The sequence below is a fragment of the Esox lucius genome, chromosome 11 (genome assembly GCF_011004845.1).
Source record: "Esox lucius isolate fEsoLuc1 chromosome 11, fEsoLuc1.pri, whole genome shotgun sequence".
Lineage (NCBI taxonomy): Eukaryota > Metazoa > Chordata > Actinopteri > Esociformes > Esocidae > Esox > Esox lucius.
The window spans coordinates 31,215,067-31,234,311 of NC_047579.1; the positions used below are offsets into that span (position 1 = coordinate 31,215,067).

The following is a 19,245-nucleotide window of genomic DNA, read 5'->3' on the forward strand; positions in this document are numbered from 1 at the left end:
GAAGTAGCTCTTTAACTGTGATTCTGTGACACAGATGTTGAGTGCTTAAGGCAACATGGTTTTGTAACGAGCGCCCTATAATGCTCCATCCAAAATCCGTCCTTACGGCATAGGGTTCCTCATCTCCTCCTAGAAGAACTTGCCTCGGTGCCATAGCTCTTGAGCAGTTGTAGCCAATCAAAAGGCCTACCACACAGTCCTTCAGTGGTTGAGTTTCATCCACTATTTCTACCAGATGCCTCAATCTTTTAGCCGTCTCACAAGTGGGAATGTGAGAGCGGTTAATGGGTATACAGTCCTTTGTGTAGGCGACCGGGAGATTGACTTGAATTGCGGAACTGTATCCTCTAACACAAAGGCCAGAAACACTCTTGCTAGTGAAAACTGTGTCCTTACCACTCATAGTCATCAACTTCAGTTTCACAGGAAACTTGTCAGCATTAAGAACGTCACTCACTTCCTGGTCAATGAATGTAGGATCTCTTTGGGTGTCATCCATGTGTCCTCAATTAGAAAGAGTCCATGTGGAAGCATGCAGGCATGAGTGTAAAAACAGCAAGCAGTTTATTTGTTGCTCTCCTAGCTGAGCAGGTGAGTATTAAATGTCCAGTCCAAGAAGCCATTCATCCCTTGCTCGCCTTATTGCTGTACAATAGACTGTATTATAATAGGTGAATACTCACAGTCCTGCATCAATGTCCCTGAGTTTAACTGTACTTGACCATTGCACCGAGTCCGTGTGATCGTTGTCAAAAGTAGGTCAGGCGCGAGGATGCCGCTTGATGATTCAACGTTGACACTTTGTGGTGACGTAGAAGAAACTGTAGCCGGCCTCGTGAAGACCCTCCGTGGTCCCGTCGTAGACAACAAGTCGTCGGTATCGATGCGGGTCAAGCTCTTACTGTAGCAAACCCCCAGCCAGACGTAGTGATGTTTCCAGAAGCCTTTATTTGCGTTCAGCCGTCAGCCTTATTACGAACACAAATCTCTTTCCTTATATTCCTTCTTCATGAAACACCGTGAGAGCTACAGGACAGATAAATAACAAAATTAGCTCTTACAAAGATAAACATTACCCGAAGGCCATAGTAACCATAACATTTAGCAAACATTTCTGTGACGTTACCTCTATAAGTATTCACACTGCCGAAAGGCCAACGCTAGCATGATTCCATATTACAGAGATAACAACACATCACAACAGTTCACGGAAGAGTAGATTAAACGTCATATTACTGCACACAAACATTTAATAAATCAACACACAATACCGTGTTCCTGTTCCAGCTAGTTGCTTAATTATCACCTTTTAGAACTTTATAATTTCATGGCAACATGCTCTTCTTAATTCTGCGTGTGCATCTCACAAACTAGCCCCCCCCCTTTTAGGTGCTAGATTAACGTTCCGCTAGGGGGCACTAAATAAAGGACTCACAATACTAAAAGAGGAAACTAATAAAATAAAGCGGTTACCTTATTAATACACTTTCCTTAGAGTCAGTTACACCAGGCAGTCTTACGCCATTGCTTTCAGTTTCAGTGTTAATCTTGTCAGAATGATGACATATATGAGATAAAGATACAATGTGTGATGAGTAAGGTTAAAGTACAGATATAACGCTTAGAATTCGTTTTGGGACGCCGGAATTTAGGATTCAAGTCTTGAATTGTTGTGGAACCACACACACGCACACACTCTAAAACCCCTGAAAGAGGACAGTTTTGCAGAGCTTCTTCCTCGTGCTCCCTTTCTGCAGTTCAAGAGAGGTGAGTGGTGCAGCCTTATTTTGAGAAACACAGACACAACCAATGACAACAAGTCAGAATGATGGTTGTAGATGCCAAACTGTGTCTCCTCAATGTGTTCCCCAAGCAGAAAAACATCCTCCGTTCCAATCTCCTCCCGGACGATGTGTGTGACTGTCGACACCTTAGGAGCTTACATTGATGAAGCTTGGCGGATCACCCTATCTGCCGCTCTCAGCACCTTTTTAAAATAATAATAATAATTAAATATATATATATATATATATATATATATATATATATATATATATATATATATATATATATATATATATTTATATATATTTATATAGTGCTTTACACAGTGCTCAAGGACACTTTAGAAAACAGAGAAAATAAGAACAAAGCAACCTTAATATACAAATATACAAATAATTAAAAAAACAAGATAAAATCAAGCTTAGTGAGCTAAGCTATTAGTTACCCTGCCATGAATAAAGCTAGCTGGCTACAATTTCAGTACAGTAATATCAAAGATCCTTGCTCCTTCTCAACTCTCTGGTAATATTCTAGTCACAAAATACAACCAATAGTACGGTGATGTTAAATCTTACTTGTGAAAAGTAATCCCCCGAGCCCTGATTTCGATGGTCAGCCGATTTGAGCAGGAATATGCTGCACAGTGCTTTGGCATCGTTGCTTCTGCTGCTACGCAACTAGGAGTATGACCGGTCCAAGAATGGCGGCCGTATTTCTCGCGCCCTGCAGCCAATGCGGCGTCTACTCTTTATTATGTCTATGGGGTAAACCGTGAAGGTGTGCTAGGAGCATCCATTAACAATAGACTCCTAGAACTAAGAACAGCATCCCTTTTTCACCCAACCCGACGGACCTATTCCAAACTCCTCCATTATACATATATTCACTTATCACCTTCCCCCACTATACATATATTCACTTATCACCATCCCCCATTATACATATATTCACTTATCACCATCCCCCATTATACATATATTCACTTATCACCATCCCCCATTATACATATATTCACTTATCACCATCCCCCATTATACATATATTCACTTATCACCATCCCCCATTATACATATATTCACTTATCACCATCCCCCATTACACATATATTCACTTATCACCATCCCCCATTATACATATATTCACTTATCACCATCCCCCATTACACATATATTCATTTATCACCATCCCCCATTATATATATATATATTCACTTATCACCATCCATACCTGGACACTTCTATTCTTCATCCAGTAAACATTTATTTGTAACAAAGGATACCTCGCATGTGCAGCATTGAAACCTAATTAAGAGTTAATTCCTCTATGACATATTTCTACTTTGTTGATTTGTCCATCCTCACACCTGGTTTGCTATCTTGGCCCACACCTTGTATGTCCGCTCCTTTCAGGAAGCAAGTAGGCCCGTTGCTGTGATATTAGAATGTCCTATTGAATTGAGATGCCAGACAACATGGCACCTTCACAAACCTTCCAAAATACATCATACATTACACTGCACCTGCTTTTATTGCAAATAATGTTAATCTTTTCAAATACTATTGGTACACTAAACTTGGTTGTCAATGTACAAAACATGCTGTCATTTCTAAATGGTAAATGTGTTCTCTGACTAGTCTAATAATAGTGTTGTGGAGAAGCAGCTTCCTCTCTTTCTGTCCCCCGATACCACACCTGTGATACTGAAACTGTCCAACAGTCATGGACACAAATACAGTTCCTTGAAAGAAGTGAAACACCATATGTGCTTTTACACAAGCACATACTTAACACGTGTTTCCTAAGTCTCACACATTCACGCATGAACATACAAGCATCTGTTCTCACACCTGTATTTGCATATTCTTAACCAGTGCTTTCATAAACAGTATGTTACCGTTTTAATGTGTTTCACTGTGACTATATGCAGGCTGCAGTGATATTATGTTTTTTAAAAACCTGTGCTCTTGTGAGGACTCATCAACACTGAACAGTTTAAATATACAACTCTCATCACCCAGGAACCAATAAAATAAAGATTTTTCATGCAGGACATGAAGCAATACATTTGCAAAAAATTGTCAGAAACTAACAACAATACCAAGAATGATTTACTGTAAGAATAAGTGGCAAGGCTGCATCATACAGTTTTAGCCATTGTTTTTTGTTTCTTATACCTTACTGAAAGCAGATCAAATCCATATAGAGATTAGGAGTTTTTGTCTCGGGATCTATCACTGTGAAACTGGGGTGGGGTGGCACAGTCAAACAAGGCTGCACAAAAACCTCAGAGTTAAAACAAGCTTTGTATTGTATCTGCATTAGGATGTGAACAATGGTGTGAAACCCCAGAATAGATTATTTTTAAAATGTTTATCTTATGGCATGATCCTGGGCATCAATTAAAAAGCATATATATTGAGTTCCCTACATTTTTCCTCAAGATATCAGTTATTTTACAGTATTAGCATTACTCTGTAATGTCTACTGGATTCAGTAAGTTTTGAAATTGTTTTTGATGGGAAGGTGAAAGATGTTTATAGCCATATTCTGGTACTGTTCTGAGTAATTTGTGTGTAACAATTTGTATGTTCACAGCACTGTAAAAAATGATATGTGTACTGATGAATATATATATGTTAAATAGCATTGCGGTCAGAGAAGCGGAATACAGAACAAGAGGTCCCGCGTTTGAGACTCGTCATTGTCAAAACAAATTATGCATTGGAATTTCTTCAGGATAGACACTCTGCTTGCTACATCCTTCAGTAGCTATGTTATAGTAAGCCTAAAAGAAAACAGTTTACGGTTATATTGTGACTATTTCGAGTAGCAGGAGGCTGCAGTTTCAGGACTGCATTTCTAGGACCTTAGTTTTTTGTGACATTGCCACCTACTGAATTGGATAAACATGGACCGGAACAAGATGAGCCAATAGTTTGTGAAATGTAGCTTGTTTCATAACAAGATGGAAGAGAATCAGTGTGTAGCTATTGTGAATCACGTTTTGTTTGGTATAAAACCAGTCTTGTGTCTTGAAATGAATTCAACAGAAAATTTGATGTTAGCTAAAATGTATGATCATAATGTTAGTTAGCTGACGTTACTCAGATTTCGGGCCAAAGTTTGGCTGGCTAGCTAAAATCAACTTTTGAAACTCATTTCAAGACGCCAGAATTGTTTTGAACATTAAACAAACACAACTTGATTAGCTAACATTCAAGACAATAGCTAGCTACAAACAATCATCTGTTAGCTTAAAATAGCTTGCTTCAAAACAAACTGTTTTGTTTTTTTAAACCGTAGCGTAACTTATGTGAATCAAGCAAGCAAGCAAGTTTATTTATATAGCATAATTCATACATTGAAGCAATTCAATTTGCTTTACAAAGAAAAATATTTGAAAGTACAATAACATAAAAACGAATGAATTTGACAGCAATGTTCACTTTGGTTAAACAAAGTTTGAGTATAACTTTAGTCTTAAAGCCACTACAAACAATCATTTTGTTCAGGATATCTTGCTGTAAAGCTGAAGTGTGAGTAGCTAACTATGATAGTCGTAAAGGCACTAAAAAAGATCTGTTGATTTAAGATAGCTTAGCCTATTTGATTTGTTGTATTTTGAAACCATAGTGCATTATTAGCAAATTGTTGACTTAATGACTATGATAATTAATTCAAACCATCACATTAATTAAACTTCAAAAGATGATAAATGCATGTGGATATGATCTGTCTGTCAGCTCAATTAAATCTGCAGCCAATTGTCTTCAGTGTAATTAGGAAAGGTTACATGTCAATAAAAAATTTTCTTGCTTCTCTGTCTCATTGAAGGATGAAGGTGGATAGAGGGAGGTGGAGGGTTGATGGATATAGGTCTAGATGGATGTAGGGAGGGGTTATTGTGTTATTGTTTATTTTTGTTTAACAATCAAATTAATGTGCATATAATCTTGAATCTGCCCCCAGAGTCATCCTTGTGTCTTGCCTGTCCAACATTACAAATTTCTGGTTGAGATCTAGTGACTGCGAAAGCCATAGCAGATAACAAAGGAATATAACTTAATTTTTCCTGAGGGAACTCTGTTTGTGGTGTCTGACACATACAACATTTAGTATCTGTACAGGAATGTGCAGTATTTGCAGGTAAGTACAAGATGATCTGCTCCACTAACATGCAGCCATGCCCAATACAACAAAGTTCATCCCAGCATGTCCATCGACACAAAAGGATGCAGCCCATTCATGCTGATATGGAGGTTCAAATCCAACAATAGAACGGAAGGAAGCGTTGCATCCTTACCACAGCCCCATCCATCCCACAACAACCAAAGACACATGTTTTGTTGCAATGATGACATTAAATCAAATACAATATACTAGATTAGAGTTTAACTTGTTTATATCTCCTCAGATAACTTTTTTAATGAGATTTTAATGTATAATACAGCATAGAATTAAAAAATGAAATAAATAGAATACAGGGCCCAACAGGCAGGAAATCAATGCACCCATATTGCCAAGGATCAACCAATGGGATACATACCAACCACAACCACCCTGAAATGAGGGCTGAAGTATTGCCAGCAGAGTTCAACCCAATTGCATGATGGGCACAACAGAGAGACAACAATAAGCCAGTGACTCTGCCCCCGAATGGCATTGGAGGTAGGGCATCCCAGTGGCGATGAGAGCCCACATGGCAAGACAGCAAGGGTGCACAGTATCAAGCCTTTCCAGTCACCTTCACACCCCTGGGTCAGACTGCCCATAATAATAGACCATGCTGAAGAGATGAGTCTTTATTAGACACTTGAAAGTATTCACCGAGTCTGCACATCAAACCTTAGTTGGCAGATTTTTCCACACTATTGGAGCTCTATGAGAGAAAGCTCTGCCTTCGGCTGTTTGTTAAGAGATTCTAGGTACAATTAGATCTTGTGATCTAAGGTCACCCTAACAGGCAGCCAGTGTAAAGAGGCTAGTACAGGAGTAATGTGTTCAACTTTTGTAGTTCTAGTTAGGATTCTAGCAGCAGTGTGCTGCTCTAATTGAAGTTTATTCATTGATTCATCAGGGTAACCGGAAAGAAAAGTATTGCAGTAATCTAATTTAATTTAGAAAAGCATGAATTGGTTTTTATACATCAGTTTTTGATTAAAAGTTTCAGATTTTTGCAATGTTCCGAAGAAGAAAATAATCAACTCTTGAGATATATTTTATATGTTCATCAAAGGAGAGGTCAGGGTCAAGGGTAACACCGAGATTTCTAACAATTTTTAGGATACCACCGTACAGCCGTCGAGGTTCAATGCTTCTAAAGTACAGTTGTGCTCATAAGTTTGCATACCCTGGCAGAAATGTTGCCATTGATTTTAAAAATATTACTGATCATGCAAAACAACTGTCTTTAATTTAAGGTTAGTGAACATATGAAGCCATTTATTATTACATAGTTGTTTGGCTCCATTTTAAATCATAATGACAACAGAAATCACCCAAATGGACCTGATCAGAAGTTTAGATACCCTTGAATGTTTGGCCTTGTTACGCACAAGGTGACACACAGGTGAAAATGCCAATTAAACGTGCATTTCCCACAACTGTGGCTTTTTAAATTGCCATTAGCATCTGTGCATAAACAGTCAATGTGTTTGTTAGTTCTCTGATGGATGCACTGAACAGGCTAGATACTGAGCCATGGGGAGCAAAAAAGAACTGTCAAAGGACCTGCGTATTAAGGTAATGGAACTTTACAAAGATGGACATTTATTTAAAAAGATATCCAAAGCCTTGCAAATGCCAGTCAGTGCTGTTCAATCATTTAATGAGAAGTGGACAATTCTGGGATCTCTTGATACCAAGCCAAGGTCAGGTAAACCAAGAAAGATTTCAGCCAAAACTGCCAGAAGAATTGTTCAGGATACAAAGAAAACCCACAGGTATCCTCAGGAGAAATACAGGCTGTTCTGGACAAAGACGGTGTGGTTCTTTCAAGTAGCACAATAAGACAATACTTTAACAAAAATAAGCTGCATGGTCGAGTTGCCAGAAAAAAAACTTTACTGTGTCAATGCCACAAAAAAGCCCAGTTACAATGGCCCTCATTTATCATTATTGCGTAGAAACGGGCGTATATGTTGGCGTAAGATTTTGCTTACACTCCTCTCATCGCCTGATTTATGAAACTGTGCGTACCTTTAAAATCCAGGTGTACGCAATACCTTCCCTTGATAAATGCCGCGGCTGAAAACGATCATCATTAGAATAACACGCCCCTATATATTCAAGTCTCCGCTTCCCCCACGCCCTCATTTTACGCCATGGACACACGGAAGACGGCAAAAAAGAGAAACTTCTCTGACGTGGAGATTGAGACGATCATAGACATCTTATTTAAAGGCTAGACGTGTCATGGCGCAGTCACTTCCAGCATCACCGGTGGCCATCTTGTCACAGGCAGGCTTCCTGTCGGGCTCTGTGGTACCTAATATAAGGTGAGTGATCAGCACTAACACAAATACTCTTATCTGCTGAAACCTTGACGGATTTACATACAGTTTGGTTTCTTACAAACGTTATTAACGTGGCTATAATTCTGAATGCTTGAAAATGTTTAAATTGCAGCTTTTCTTTTCTAAAAACGTCTAAATCGTGCAGCATAGTTGGATCACGGCTACTTGCGCAAGTTATCAAGGCAGATATCACAAACGAGCTGTTCGATTAGAGGTTTTACTGACACCAATAACGATTTTATGACAACTAATCTTTTGTCTAAATTACAATATTTGTGGATGTGGTAGTTATTTGCTGGCTAATAACAATAAGCTTTGAGTGAGACCTATGGCAGCTAACGTTACAGTTTAGCTGCTAACCAGCAAAGTTGCACATGCTTTTCAATCCGGTTGGTTCCTGTGTTGCTTGAAGGACAGCAATATGTCCTGACCTACAGGTTCAGCCAGGACCACTTGGAGCTTCTCTTCAACTCCATCAGAGTATCTGGTAGGGTTCATAATTTATATTTACCAGCCGCAACACTAAGTGACTTGTATTGTTTTCAGTTTGTCGGTCCATATGTTTTTTTTACTTTTGGTAACATGTGTTTTCTGCAGACACACCTTAACCCTAAAACACACAAAATACCTGGAAGTGTCACAAACCATTTTGAGTATTTAGAAAAATGCCTGTGTTTGACTATTTGTTTGCAGAACTTATCATCACTGATACAGTCTGAATTGTATGATAATGTCATTCAACCTATTTTATGTGGAAAGCTCATTCAGGGGTGGCTAGTTCTAATTAGTCTTTTTTTGTAAAAATGTTTTAAGCATAAAACATTTTAAAGCATGTATTGAATATCTGTGTACTATTCTTGTATATCTTTTTTTTTCCTTAAATGAATAACAACCCTAATGCCAGCCAGTTCAAGTACATCTTTAGGATGTAAAGCTGATGGCCCAGTGTGGGGTTGTTAAACCATGCAGAGGCAATGTGATGGCACAGGGTGACAGAGTCCCTACCAGCTGTCATCGACACCTTTACAAGCCTGTCAGCTGTAGATGTGTCCTCTGCAGCAGGAGGAGAAGATCTTCCATCCCCGTTTGCTGACATTCCTGCCCTAGTACATGATCACAGCTACCTTCCCGTCCACTTCGATGGTCTTGTGGACAACGCTCTCATGTACATTTCAGGTGAAGGCTAACTGAAAGTCGATTTTCCCTATAACCAAAAGTGCCAATAGTCACAATCTGGGGAAAAACTATCTCACGATTGTCCAAAAAGGAAGTGTTCCCTTAATTTCCCCATGCTTATTAATGATTATTGTTATTAGTTATGATATTACTAACTAAAATTTCAGGATTTGTTGTGCGACAGGCTCTGAAGAAGCTTTCGTGTGATGTCTGCCGTGCCAGCCTGGTGACATGCTGCATCTGCCATCAAGGACCAGAGCTACCACCTGCTGAATTAAAAAAAACAATGGAGGTCTGGTGATTCCATCAGAGGGAACCGTGAGTGTCATCAGGGCAGCAGAGTGGGTCATTCGGCAGTCATCAGGCAGTACCAGACGATCACAGCCCATCAAACTGCTTGAGGTTGTTTACATTGTCTGAAAAAGGATCGGTTCAGAGGATGTTTGTGTTGGGATAGACAGTATGGATTAGACATCCACCACCATAGGCTGTTAAAAATAATTCTGTCCCTGTTTTTTAAGTTAAGGCTGCACCACATCGCCAGAATTACAATCCTCAGCTTACAGAGCAACAACATGCAACAGAAACTTAATAAAACTGTCCTTTTCAAAGGGCATTAGCCCAAGGTATGTGTTTTCAAGGTACTGTCCTCTTTTACTTCCAACAGTAGTGTAGTACTCTCTACAGCATTTATTTATTTGTATATATAAATGATTTATTTATATTTGTAAAGGGGAATCATGTACCAATTTTTTGTGTGCAAATAAATGTCACTCTTATAATAGTTAAAAATTGAGACTTGTGTAATTATTCCATATTTTTTGTAGTCATTCTATATCAGAACCCCTGACATACAATCCAAATAGTCTACAAATAACATCAGTGTTACATTTGATTTGATTTCATTATGCTTCTACACGAAGAGGTTGCCCCACAGTAAGCATTTTATTGTCAGCATTTTGTCTGACAAAGTCCTATGGGGAGTTTCCATAGGGCATTTTGCAATACGCATGATCATACCTTGGCAAATAATGGTCTAAAGTACTCAATTTCATTCTATATTGATCTGCTTTTGCACACAGCTTTACAAGACCTGGTGCTAGGGCTCAGTTGTTTCTAAAGTCATATCAAGTGACCTAGAGGGCTGAAATGTGGTCAGTTCAGAGATGCTTGTTATCCGGCATAAAGAAAAAACATGTAGTAATTTAAATTATTTTATAATAGTAATTGTATTATAATAGTACAAAAGTGTATATGTCTTGTTGCCATTCTGTAGCCTATTTATTGATTTAACATACATACCTTGTTTGTATATTCATTACACCTATCTGGTTCTGTTCAATGATATTTTCATATGGAAGTCCATGGTTTTAATGGTTCATATGTATGCAGTGTCATAACTTTCTCTGACGTTTATAACAAACCAAACCGTTTGAAAATCGGTAGAAAAATTTGCAAGTTATGGTTATTTAAAAGTACATGCACCATAAAACACAATGTTACCAGTGAGCAAGCGGCCTGTGGCAAGATGGCTGCTATGTGCGGACGTCGACCTCCATTAGCCTTTAGCGCGGACAAGGTATCTAGCCTTTATATATGATGTCTATGGAGACGATCACCAGGGAGGTAGAAAGAAATAAAATTGTTTCATTTGGCAGTTTAAAAAGCGGAATAAAAGATGATGTGATGTGGAGTACCATTCATTCACATTAATAACTGCATGACAATTTGTAATATTCGTCTTATTATTTTATGATATTTATCAATGACGTTTATTGTTATTTAGAAGAAGAATGTCGTTATTATTATTATTTCTATTATTGTCTAAAAGAAGAAGAATGTCATTTTTATTATTTTGTCAGTCTGAATTATATTTTGGTAATTCAAAGCCTTTTATTACTGAACCCAGCTGCGCAACTGCCGGGCCTAACCCTGAAACGTCATGTAAAGCGCACAGGCTCGCATCTGAAGGAATACCTATAAGTCAAATCCTTTGGTAAAGTCACACAAATGAAACCTTGAAGTCCATGTTGCACAAAAATAAACACAAGTTTGTAATTATGTTGTTGTTTTTTTACAGTAGGTCATAATATATCACATCTTTTAGTTTGTCAGTGCGTTAGGATTTTCTTTTCTGCGCTATTAAGGTTTCATTTCTCTCCGCCATGTCCATGTGCAATATGTTGTTGTCATCTATCCACCAAAGAGCACTCCAAATATAACTATTAATACGGTTTTATTTTCAGTTTACATCTCAATGCACTGGCATAACATCAGTGCACGAGGGAACAGCAGCAGGGGCTGAGTATAAGGCTACACATTTTTTACTTGAGACAGGTCAAAATAAAAGTCCCGTCTCTTCACACATGCGCACAATTAACTCTTGCACAATTTTGGGTATACAACAGTCAGTATCATAATTAAACAACATAATATAACATAAATGATGAGAACATATAACTCAACATGCGCATTTCCGCACTAACTCAAAACGTGCGTACACCACCTCCTGAGCTGGCGTAGGATTTGAGAGTGCCGTACCCCAACGTCCATATAATCTCAAAGTCACCCTGGTTTTGGGTGTACGCTAGGTGTACGCTGGAAATTTGGTGTACGTACTTTTGATAAATGAGGGCCAATATGACCAACACCGAAACACGCCTCACAGCTTCTGGCACACTGTAATTTGGAATGACGAGACCAAAATAGATCTTCATGGTCACAACCATAAGCGCTATGTTTGGAGAGGGGTCAACAAGGCCTATAGTCAACAGAATACCATGCCCACTGTGAAGCATGGTGGTGGCTAACTGATGTTTTTGGGGGGTGTGAGCACTGAATGCATGGGGAGTCTTGTGAAAACTGATGGCAAGATGAATGCCCCATGTTATCAGAAAATACTGACAAACAATTTGCATTCTTCTGCACGAAAGCTGCGCATGGGACACTTGGACTTTTAGCATGACAATGACACTAAGCACAAGGCCAAGTTGGGTTCAATATTAAAAAATTGCCCAGATATACGTGAACTACCATCAGACCTAGTTTACTTTTAATGTATTTGTTAATAAGTTAATCTGTGGTCCCCTGATGACTATGGCCCCCTGAGGTTATTCCTAGTTATATGCGGCCCCCTGATGACCAGTACATAATATCTGTGGCCTCCAACCCCATCCAGGTTGCCCAACCCTGTCTTAATATCATCAAGTCACTCTGGGGAGATCTCAAACGTGCGGTTCATGCCAGACGACCAAATACTTTGCATGACCTTGAGGCATTGCCAAGATGAATGGGCAGCTATACCTCCGGGTCGAGAGCCAGACCCGGTTGCCCACTGTGTAGACTGGGACGTCGCTACGCCGGCGGTCGGCAGCGGATTTCTGACGAGCCCCGGCGCGCCGGATGTGCCGATGAGCTACGGACCAGGTGTCCTCGGCGCGCCGGGAACCAGTCGTCCACCGCCGGAGCCCCGGTCTCGGGCTGGCTCTGCCAGGGTGCCAAGACCGGCTGGTACCCTAGGACACACTGGAAAGGGGTCAAGGAAGTGGAGGAGTGGCAGAGCAAATTCTGGGCATACTCTGCCCAGGGCAGGAACTCCGACCACTCCCCCGGCAGGTCCTGGCAATAGGACCGCAGGAACCTCCCCAGGTCTTGGTTCACACGCTCCACCTGCCCATGAGCTTCGGGGAGGAACCCGGAGGTGAGGCTGACCGAGACCCCCACTCGGCCCATAAAGGCCTTCCAGACCCGAGACGTGAACTGGGGGCCCCGGTCAGAAACAATGTCCTCCGGCACCCCGTAGTGCACGTACACTCTCACATCCTTGGCCAGGCCAGGCCACCAGTACTTGTCGGTAAGGCAGCGCACAGTACGGTCTATGCCCGCATGACCTGTGGAAGGGGACTTGTGGGCCCAGTAAATGAGACGGTCACGAACATCCAGCGGGACGTACTGACGACCCGCAGGACACCCAGAAGGCCCAGGATCGCCGCGCAACGCCCGCTGAATGTCTGCGTCCACTTCCCACAGAACCGGCGCCACAATGCACGAGGCAGGCAGAATCGGTGTCTCATCTACCCGCCTCACACCCGTGTCGCACAACCGAGACAGTGCGTCTGCCTTGGCGTTTTTCGTACCCGGCACGTATGACAGCGTGAAATCAAAACGGGCAAAAAACAACGCCCACCTGGCCTGACGAGGGTTCAGTCTCCTCGCCGCCCGATATACTCCAGGTTTTGGTTGTCGGTCCAGACTACCAACGGGTGTCTCGCTCCTTCGAGCCAATGTCTCCAAACAGTCAAGGCGCTAAACACAGCCAACAGCTCCCTATCACCAACACATAGTTGCGCTCTGCCTCACTGAGCTTTCGCGTGTAAAAAGCGCAGGGGCGACGGATAGGAGGGGTACCTGATAGTTGGGATAACACAGCACCTATCCCTAGCTCTGAGGCATCCACCTCCACTATGAACGGCAGTGACGGGTCGGGGTGAGCCAAAACCGGGGCAGAGGTGAACATTGTCTTAAGGGTGCGAAATTCCTCGTCTACCTCGGCCGTCCAGGTGATCTGGCTCGGCCCACCCTTCAATAAGGAAGTGATAGGAGCTGCTACCTTGCCGAAGCCCCGTATAAAGCTACGGTAGAAATTGGCAAACCCAATAAACCGCTGTACCGCCTTAACCGTGGTAGGAACAGGCCAATCATGCACGGCTGACACACGATCAACCTCCATTTCCACCCCATCGGTGGAAATTCGAAACCCGAGGAAGAGACGGCTCGCTGGAAGAACGCGCACTTCTCTGCTTTAGCGTACAGGCCATGCTCCAACAGCCGCTTCAGCACCCTGCGAACGAGAGACACATGTTCAGCACACGTAGTGGAATACACGAGGATGTTGTCGATGTAAACCACAACTCCGCGCCCCAGCATGTCCCTAAACACATCGTTCACAAAGGACTGAAACACTGCCGGGGCATTCATCAACCCATATGACCATATGGCCAGGTATTCGTAGTGCCCCATGGTGGTGCTGAAGGCCGTCAACCACTCGTCTCCCTCTCTGATCCTCACCAAGTTGTACGCGCTCCTGAGGTCCAGTTCCGTGAAGAAGCGCGCCCCATGCATTGACTCGATGTGCTGGGAAATAAGGGGGATGGGATATGAATAATGGACCGTCAGTTTATTCAGCGCCCTGTAGTCAATTCATGGACGCAAACCCCCATCCTTCTTCTTCATGAAAAAGAAACTCGAGGAGGCGGGCGAGGTGGAACGGCGGATCTGCCCCTGCCGCAGGGATTCGGCCACGTAGGTCTCCATCGCTGCCGTTTCAGCCTGCAACAGGGGATACACATGACAATAAGGCGGCACAGCATCTCCCTTTAGGTTTATAGCACAATCCCCGGACCGATGTGGTGGCAAATGACTAGCCATGGCCTTAGAAAAGACCAGCGCTAAATCTACATATTCCGGGGGTATGCGCACTGCGGGGACACTGTCTGGACTTTTCACCGAGGTCGCACCTACGGAAACACCTAGACACCTCTCCTGACACCCCTGAGACCACCCTGTCAACACTCTCTGCGACCAGGAAATAGTCGGGTTGTGTCCCGACAACCAGGGAAGACCCAGCACCACAGGGAAAGCAGGTGAGTGTATAACATGGAATTCAATTTGTTCAGTATGGGCGTGCTGTACAGTCATCGTGATGGGCACCGTGACGTGCTCAACGAGACCAGTGCCTAGTGGTTTGCTGTCTAAGCCCGTAATGGACCTAGATTGAGACAATGGCACCAGCGGAATGCGCAGTCTCTGTGCGTAACCGCTGTCCATAAAATTCCCAGCTGCGCCTGAGTCTACGAGCGCCTTACACTGGGAGTTAGCAGGAAAATCAGGGAAGGCCACCAAAAGTTTCATGTGCTTCGCAGAGAGACCTGACAGTGTGTGTGGTCTACCCACCTGACTCAGAGTAGGGGTGTCAGGCTTCCTCCGCTCGGCCCTTTCTTGCTGGAAACAGTAGGAGGCAGAGTGTCCCTTCCTCCCACAAAAGGAACACTCCCTAGACCACACCGTCTCCCTTTGTGCGGCGCCTCCCACTTCCATGGGTTCAAGTCTGGTGACGGGGTGTGCCGGAGGGGGCTGATCATTCCCGGTGCGTCCGCGGGTGGCTAGCAGGTTGTCTAGCCGGATCGCCATGTCGACGAGCTGGTCGAATGTCAACATGGCGTCCCGGCATGCCAGCTCCCTACGGACGTCAGGCTGTAAGTGGCGCTGGAAATGATCAATAAGTGCCCTCTCGTTCCAGCCCGACCCCGCTAGGGTCCTGAACTCCAGGGCAAAGGCCTGCACGCTCCTCGTCCCCTGCCTGAGGTGCACGAGATGCTCGCCGACCTCCCTACCGTCGGGCGGATGATCGAACACGGCCCGGAAGAGGCCGACGAACGCCCCGTAATGGGCCAACTCCGGCCCGTTGGAGGACCAAACGGAGTTGGCCCAGTCCAACGCCTTGCCCCTCAGGAGACAAGGGCCGAGACCTTCTCCCTATCCCCCGGGTGAGGGCTGATGGAGGCGAAGTAGAGCTCCAACTGGAGCAAAAACCCAGAGCACTGGGCAGCGTTCCCGCCAAATCCCTGGGGAAGGCTCAATTGGATGGTCCTCCTCGGCGACGGTGGAGACGATGGCAGGGGCACTCCAGCCGGGTTGTGTGTCGGGGGTTGCTGCTCAGATGGCAGCCTCGCCTCCAACCGCCACATAGCTTGGACCATCTCTGTCACGGCCTCCCCCAGGGACGCGATCATGTTCCCATGCTGGTTAATTAGGATCGCTCCCCACTGACTCCATTCGGGAGGTGTGGTATTCTGTCACAGGTGTTGTTGAGGTGCGTGTGTCGGAATAAAGGAGCCAAACGCAGGGAGGTAGTTTCACTATCTGTTTCTTGCGCAAAGGCGCAAAATAAACGTGCAACTGCTTCACAATAGTAACACCAAACATAGAACAATACCACACAAAGACAGCCGGAAACACAGGAACTTATATATGCGATCTAATGAGGGAATGGACACCAGGTGCGTGCAATAACAAAACAGGACAGTGCCGTGGGAGGAGGAACGCCGTGGCTAGGAGGCCGGCGATGATGCGCGCCGAACACTGCGTCGGGAGGGGTGGCGCGCGTCCTCGTTACACCTTGCTACCTGCAAAATGAGTCTCAGGTAAATTCTGCAGAATATTTCAGTTAAATATAGGGCCATATGGGAATTTATATTACGCAGAAAACATGAGAAAGTCTTGCATCTTATTCTTACTTATATTGTCAAAAGTACTGAATTGCATAACATTTTGTTGTGTAATGAATGTGAACATCCTATACTACAAATGTTTAGAAATTACATAACAGTTGTGGCATATTCATTCAGATTCTTTGTTTAGGCAAGCCTATATTTGTTCAGGAGTAAAATATAGCCAAGTTACATATGAAATTATAGGACTAACAACTCCTTTGTCCCCCATATGCAATACTTATCTGGTAACTTTAATTGGAAGCCTAGATTCAGCTATACCAACTAAGACCAGGTCACTTTTATAATGTTAAAGTCACATGGGAATTAATTGGGAGATGTCTGACAATAACAAATAAGACATTTAGTTTGACTTTAATATGGTGAGGTTCACCATTATGTTCTGGATCATCCATTAAACCACCCAGACACAGTGATGATACAGTTCATTCAATTATTTAATCTGGAGGTTAGTGTGACAGAGACATTTCATAACAACATTGGGGCATGTCACCATGAGGCTATTGGTGAATATCAATCAGCAACAGAGTTCAATTGTTGTGATGGGAGACAACAGAGGATGGATCAACCGAATGACAAGAATTCAACTACAGTACCAGTCAAAAGTTGTGAAATGCCTACTCATTGTAGGGTTTGTCTTTATTTCTACAACTTTCTACATTGTTGATATTAGTAAAGAGATCAAACTTATGAAATAATATTTATGGACTTATTTATTATCAGAAATAGTGTTAAATAAATGTAAATCCCTCCCTGTTAGAGATATGTACTTCACCCCTCATCCCCCAGATACAGCACCTGATCTGCTAGTCACATCCCGTTTAAAAATCTCTTAAGAGAAACTTCTTTCTGTCTAAAACAATCTATATTTTTCCACATTCTCACTTGTATAAATACATTCACAGACACCTGTAACAGCTTCTGATGATGTGCCTTTTCATTGTAGTTCTACAGTTTTGTCCTGTTGTCGAACATGTCTGTGTCCTGCTGTATTGCTTTTATATTCTCTGCTAGCTGGTCTATGTTTGTTTTTTATCATGTATGCTGTTATCATGCCCTGTGGTCATACTGTGTACCACTAAACTACATTAAAACCAGCACATAGGGAGATAACTACGTGCTTGGTTTTAATGTAATTTAGTGGTGTCTCCCTATGTGCTTGGTTTTAATGTAGTTTAGTGGTGTCTCCCTATGTGCCTGGTTTATATGTAGTTTAGTGGTGTCTCCCTATGTGCTGGTTTTAATGTAGTTTAATGGTTTCTCCCTATGTGCTTGGTTTTAATGTAGTTTAGTGGTGTCTCCCTATGTGCCTGGTTTTAATGTAGTTTAATGCTTTCTCCCTATGTGGTTGGTTTTAATGTAGTTTAGTGGTGTGTCCCTATGTGTTTGGTTTTAATGTAGTTTAATGGTTTCTCCCTATGTGCTTGGTGTTAATGTACACTGCTCAAAAAGATTAAGGGTATACTTAAATCACACATCTGGTATTGATGAAAATATATTCAATATCAAAATATTTACTGTACATTATGTAATTCATTTAGAACGAAATAACGTAGCAATGGTCAATGGAAACCAAAATCACATGCTGTTTCATCATAGCAACTTATAATGTTACTCTGTAATGTGTATAGCCCTCATGTGCCTGTATGCACTCCCAACAATGTCTGGGCATGCTCCTGATGAGACGATGGATGGTGTCCTTGGGGTTCTCCTCCCTGACCTGGATCAGGGCATCAGTGAGCTCCTGGACAGTCTGTGGCACTACATGGTGGCACAGAATGCACCGATACATAACGTCCCAGAGGTTTTCAATTGGATTCAGGCCTGTGGAACATCCAGGAACTGCTTACACACATAAGGCTGGGCATTGTCCTACACCAGGAGGAACCCAGAGCCCACTGCACCAGCATAAGCTCTGACGGTGAGCCTGTAGATTTCCTCTTGGTACCTACAGTAGTCAGGGTGCAAACCTCCAAGGAAATACCTCCCCAGACCATCACTGACCCACCGCCAAACCAGTCATGCTGGATATTGTTGCAGGCAGCATAATGTTCACCACGGCGTCTTTAGCCTCTTTCATGTCTGTCACATGTGCTCAGTGTGAACCTGCTCTCATCTGTGAAGAGAACGGGGCACCAATGGTGGACCTGCCAATCCTGGTGTTCTATGGCAAATGCCAATTGAGCTGCATGGTGCTGGGCTGTGATCACAAGTCCCACTAGAAGATGTCGGGCCTTCATGCCACCCTCATGGAGTCTGTTTCTGACAGTTTGGTCAGAAACATGCACACCAGTAGCCTGGTGGAGTTTATTTTGTGGGACTCTGAATGGGTTCCAGATATCGCCTCATGCTACCAGTAGTGACAAGGACACTAGCCAAACTAGAGAAGACTCAGTGAGGAAGGATAAGGAGAGAGAAATTGTCTGTTGCCACCACCTGTAAAACCATTCTCTTTTTGGGGGTTGTCTTGCTATTGCCTC

At 42.8% G+C, this 19,245-nt stretch overlaps 1 protein-coding gene across 2 annotated transcripts in view; it reads left to right on the forward strand.

The window, feature by feature from the left end:
- The window catches only part of LOC105008121 (Ig heavy chain Mem5-like), a 167,442-nt gene that overhangs the window by 122,716 nt on the left and 25,481 nt on the right, over window positions 1-19,245 (forward strand). Inside the window, exon 3 of one of the 2 annotated variants that reach the window (XM_034295312.1) lies at window positions 10,797-10,802. The exons of the other annotated variant lie outside the window; for it this stretch is intronic. Within the exon in view, the coding sequence (XP_034151203.1) occupies window positions 10,797-10,802 (6 nt within the window). The remainder of the gene's footprint in view (window positions 1-10,796; window positions 10,803-19,245) is intronic. 2 annotated transcript variants of the gene reach the window in all.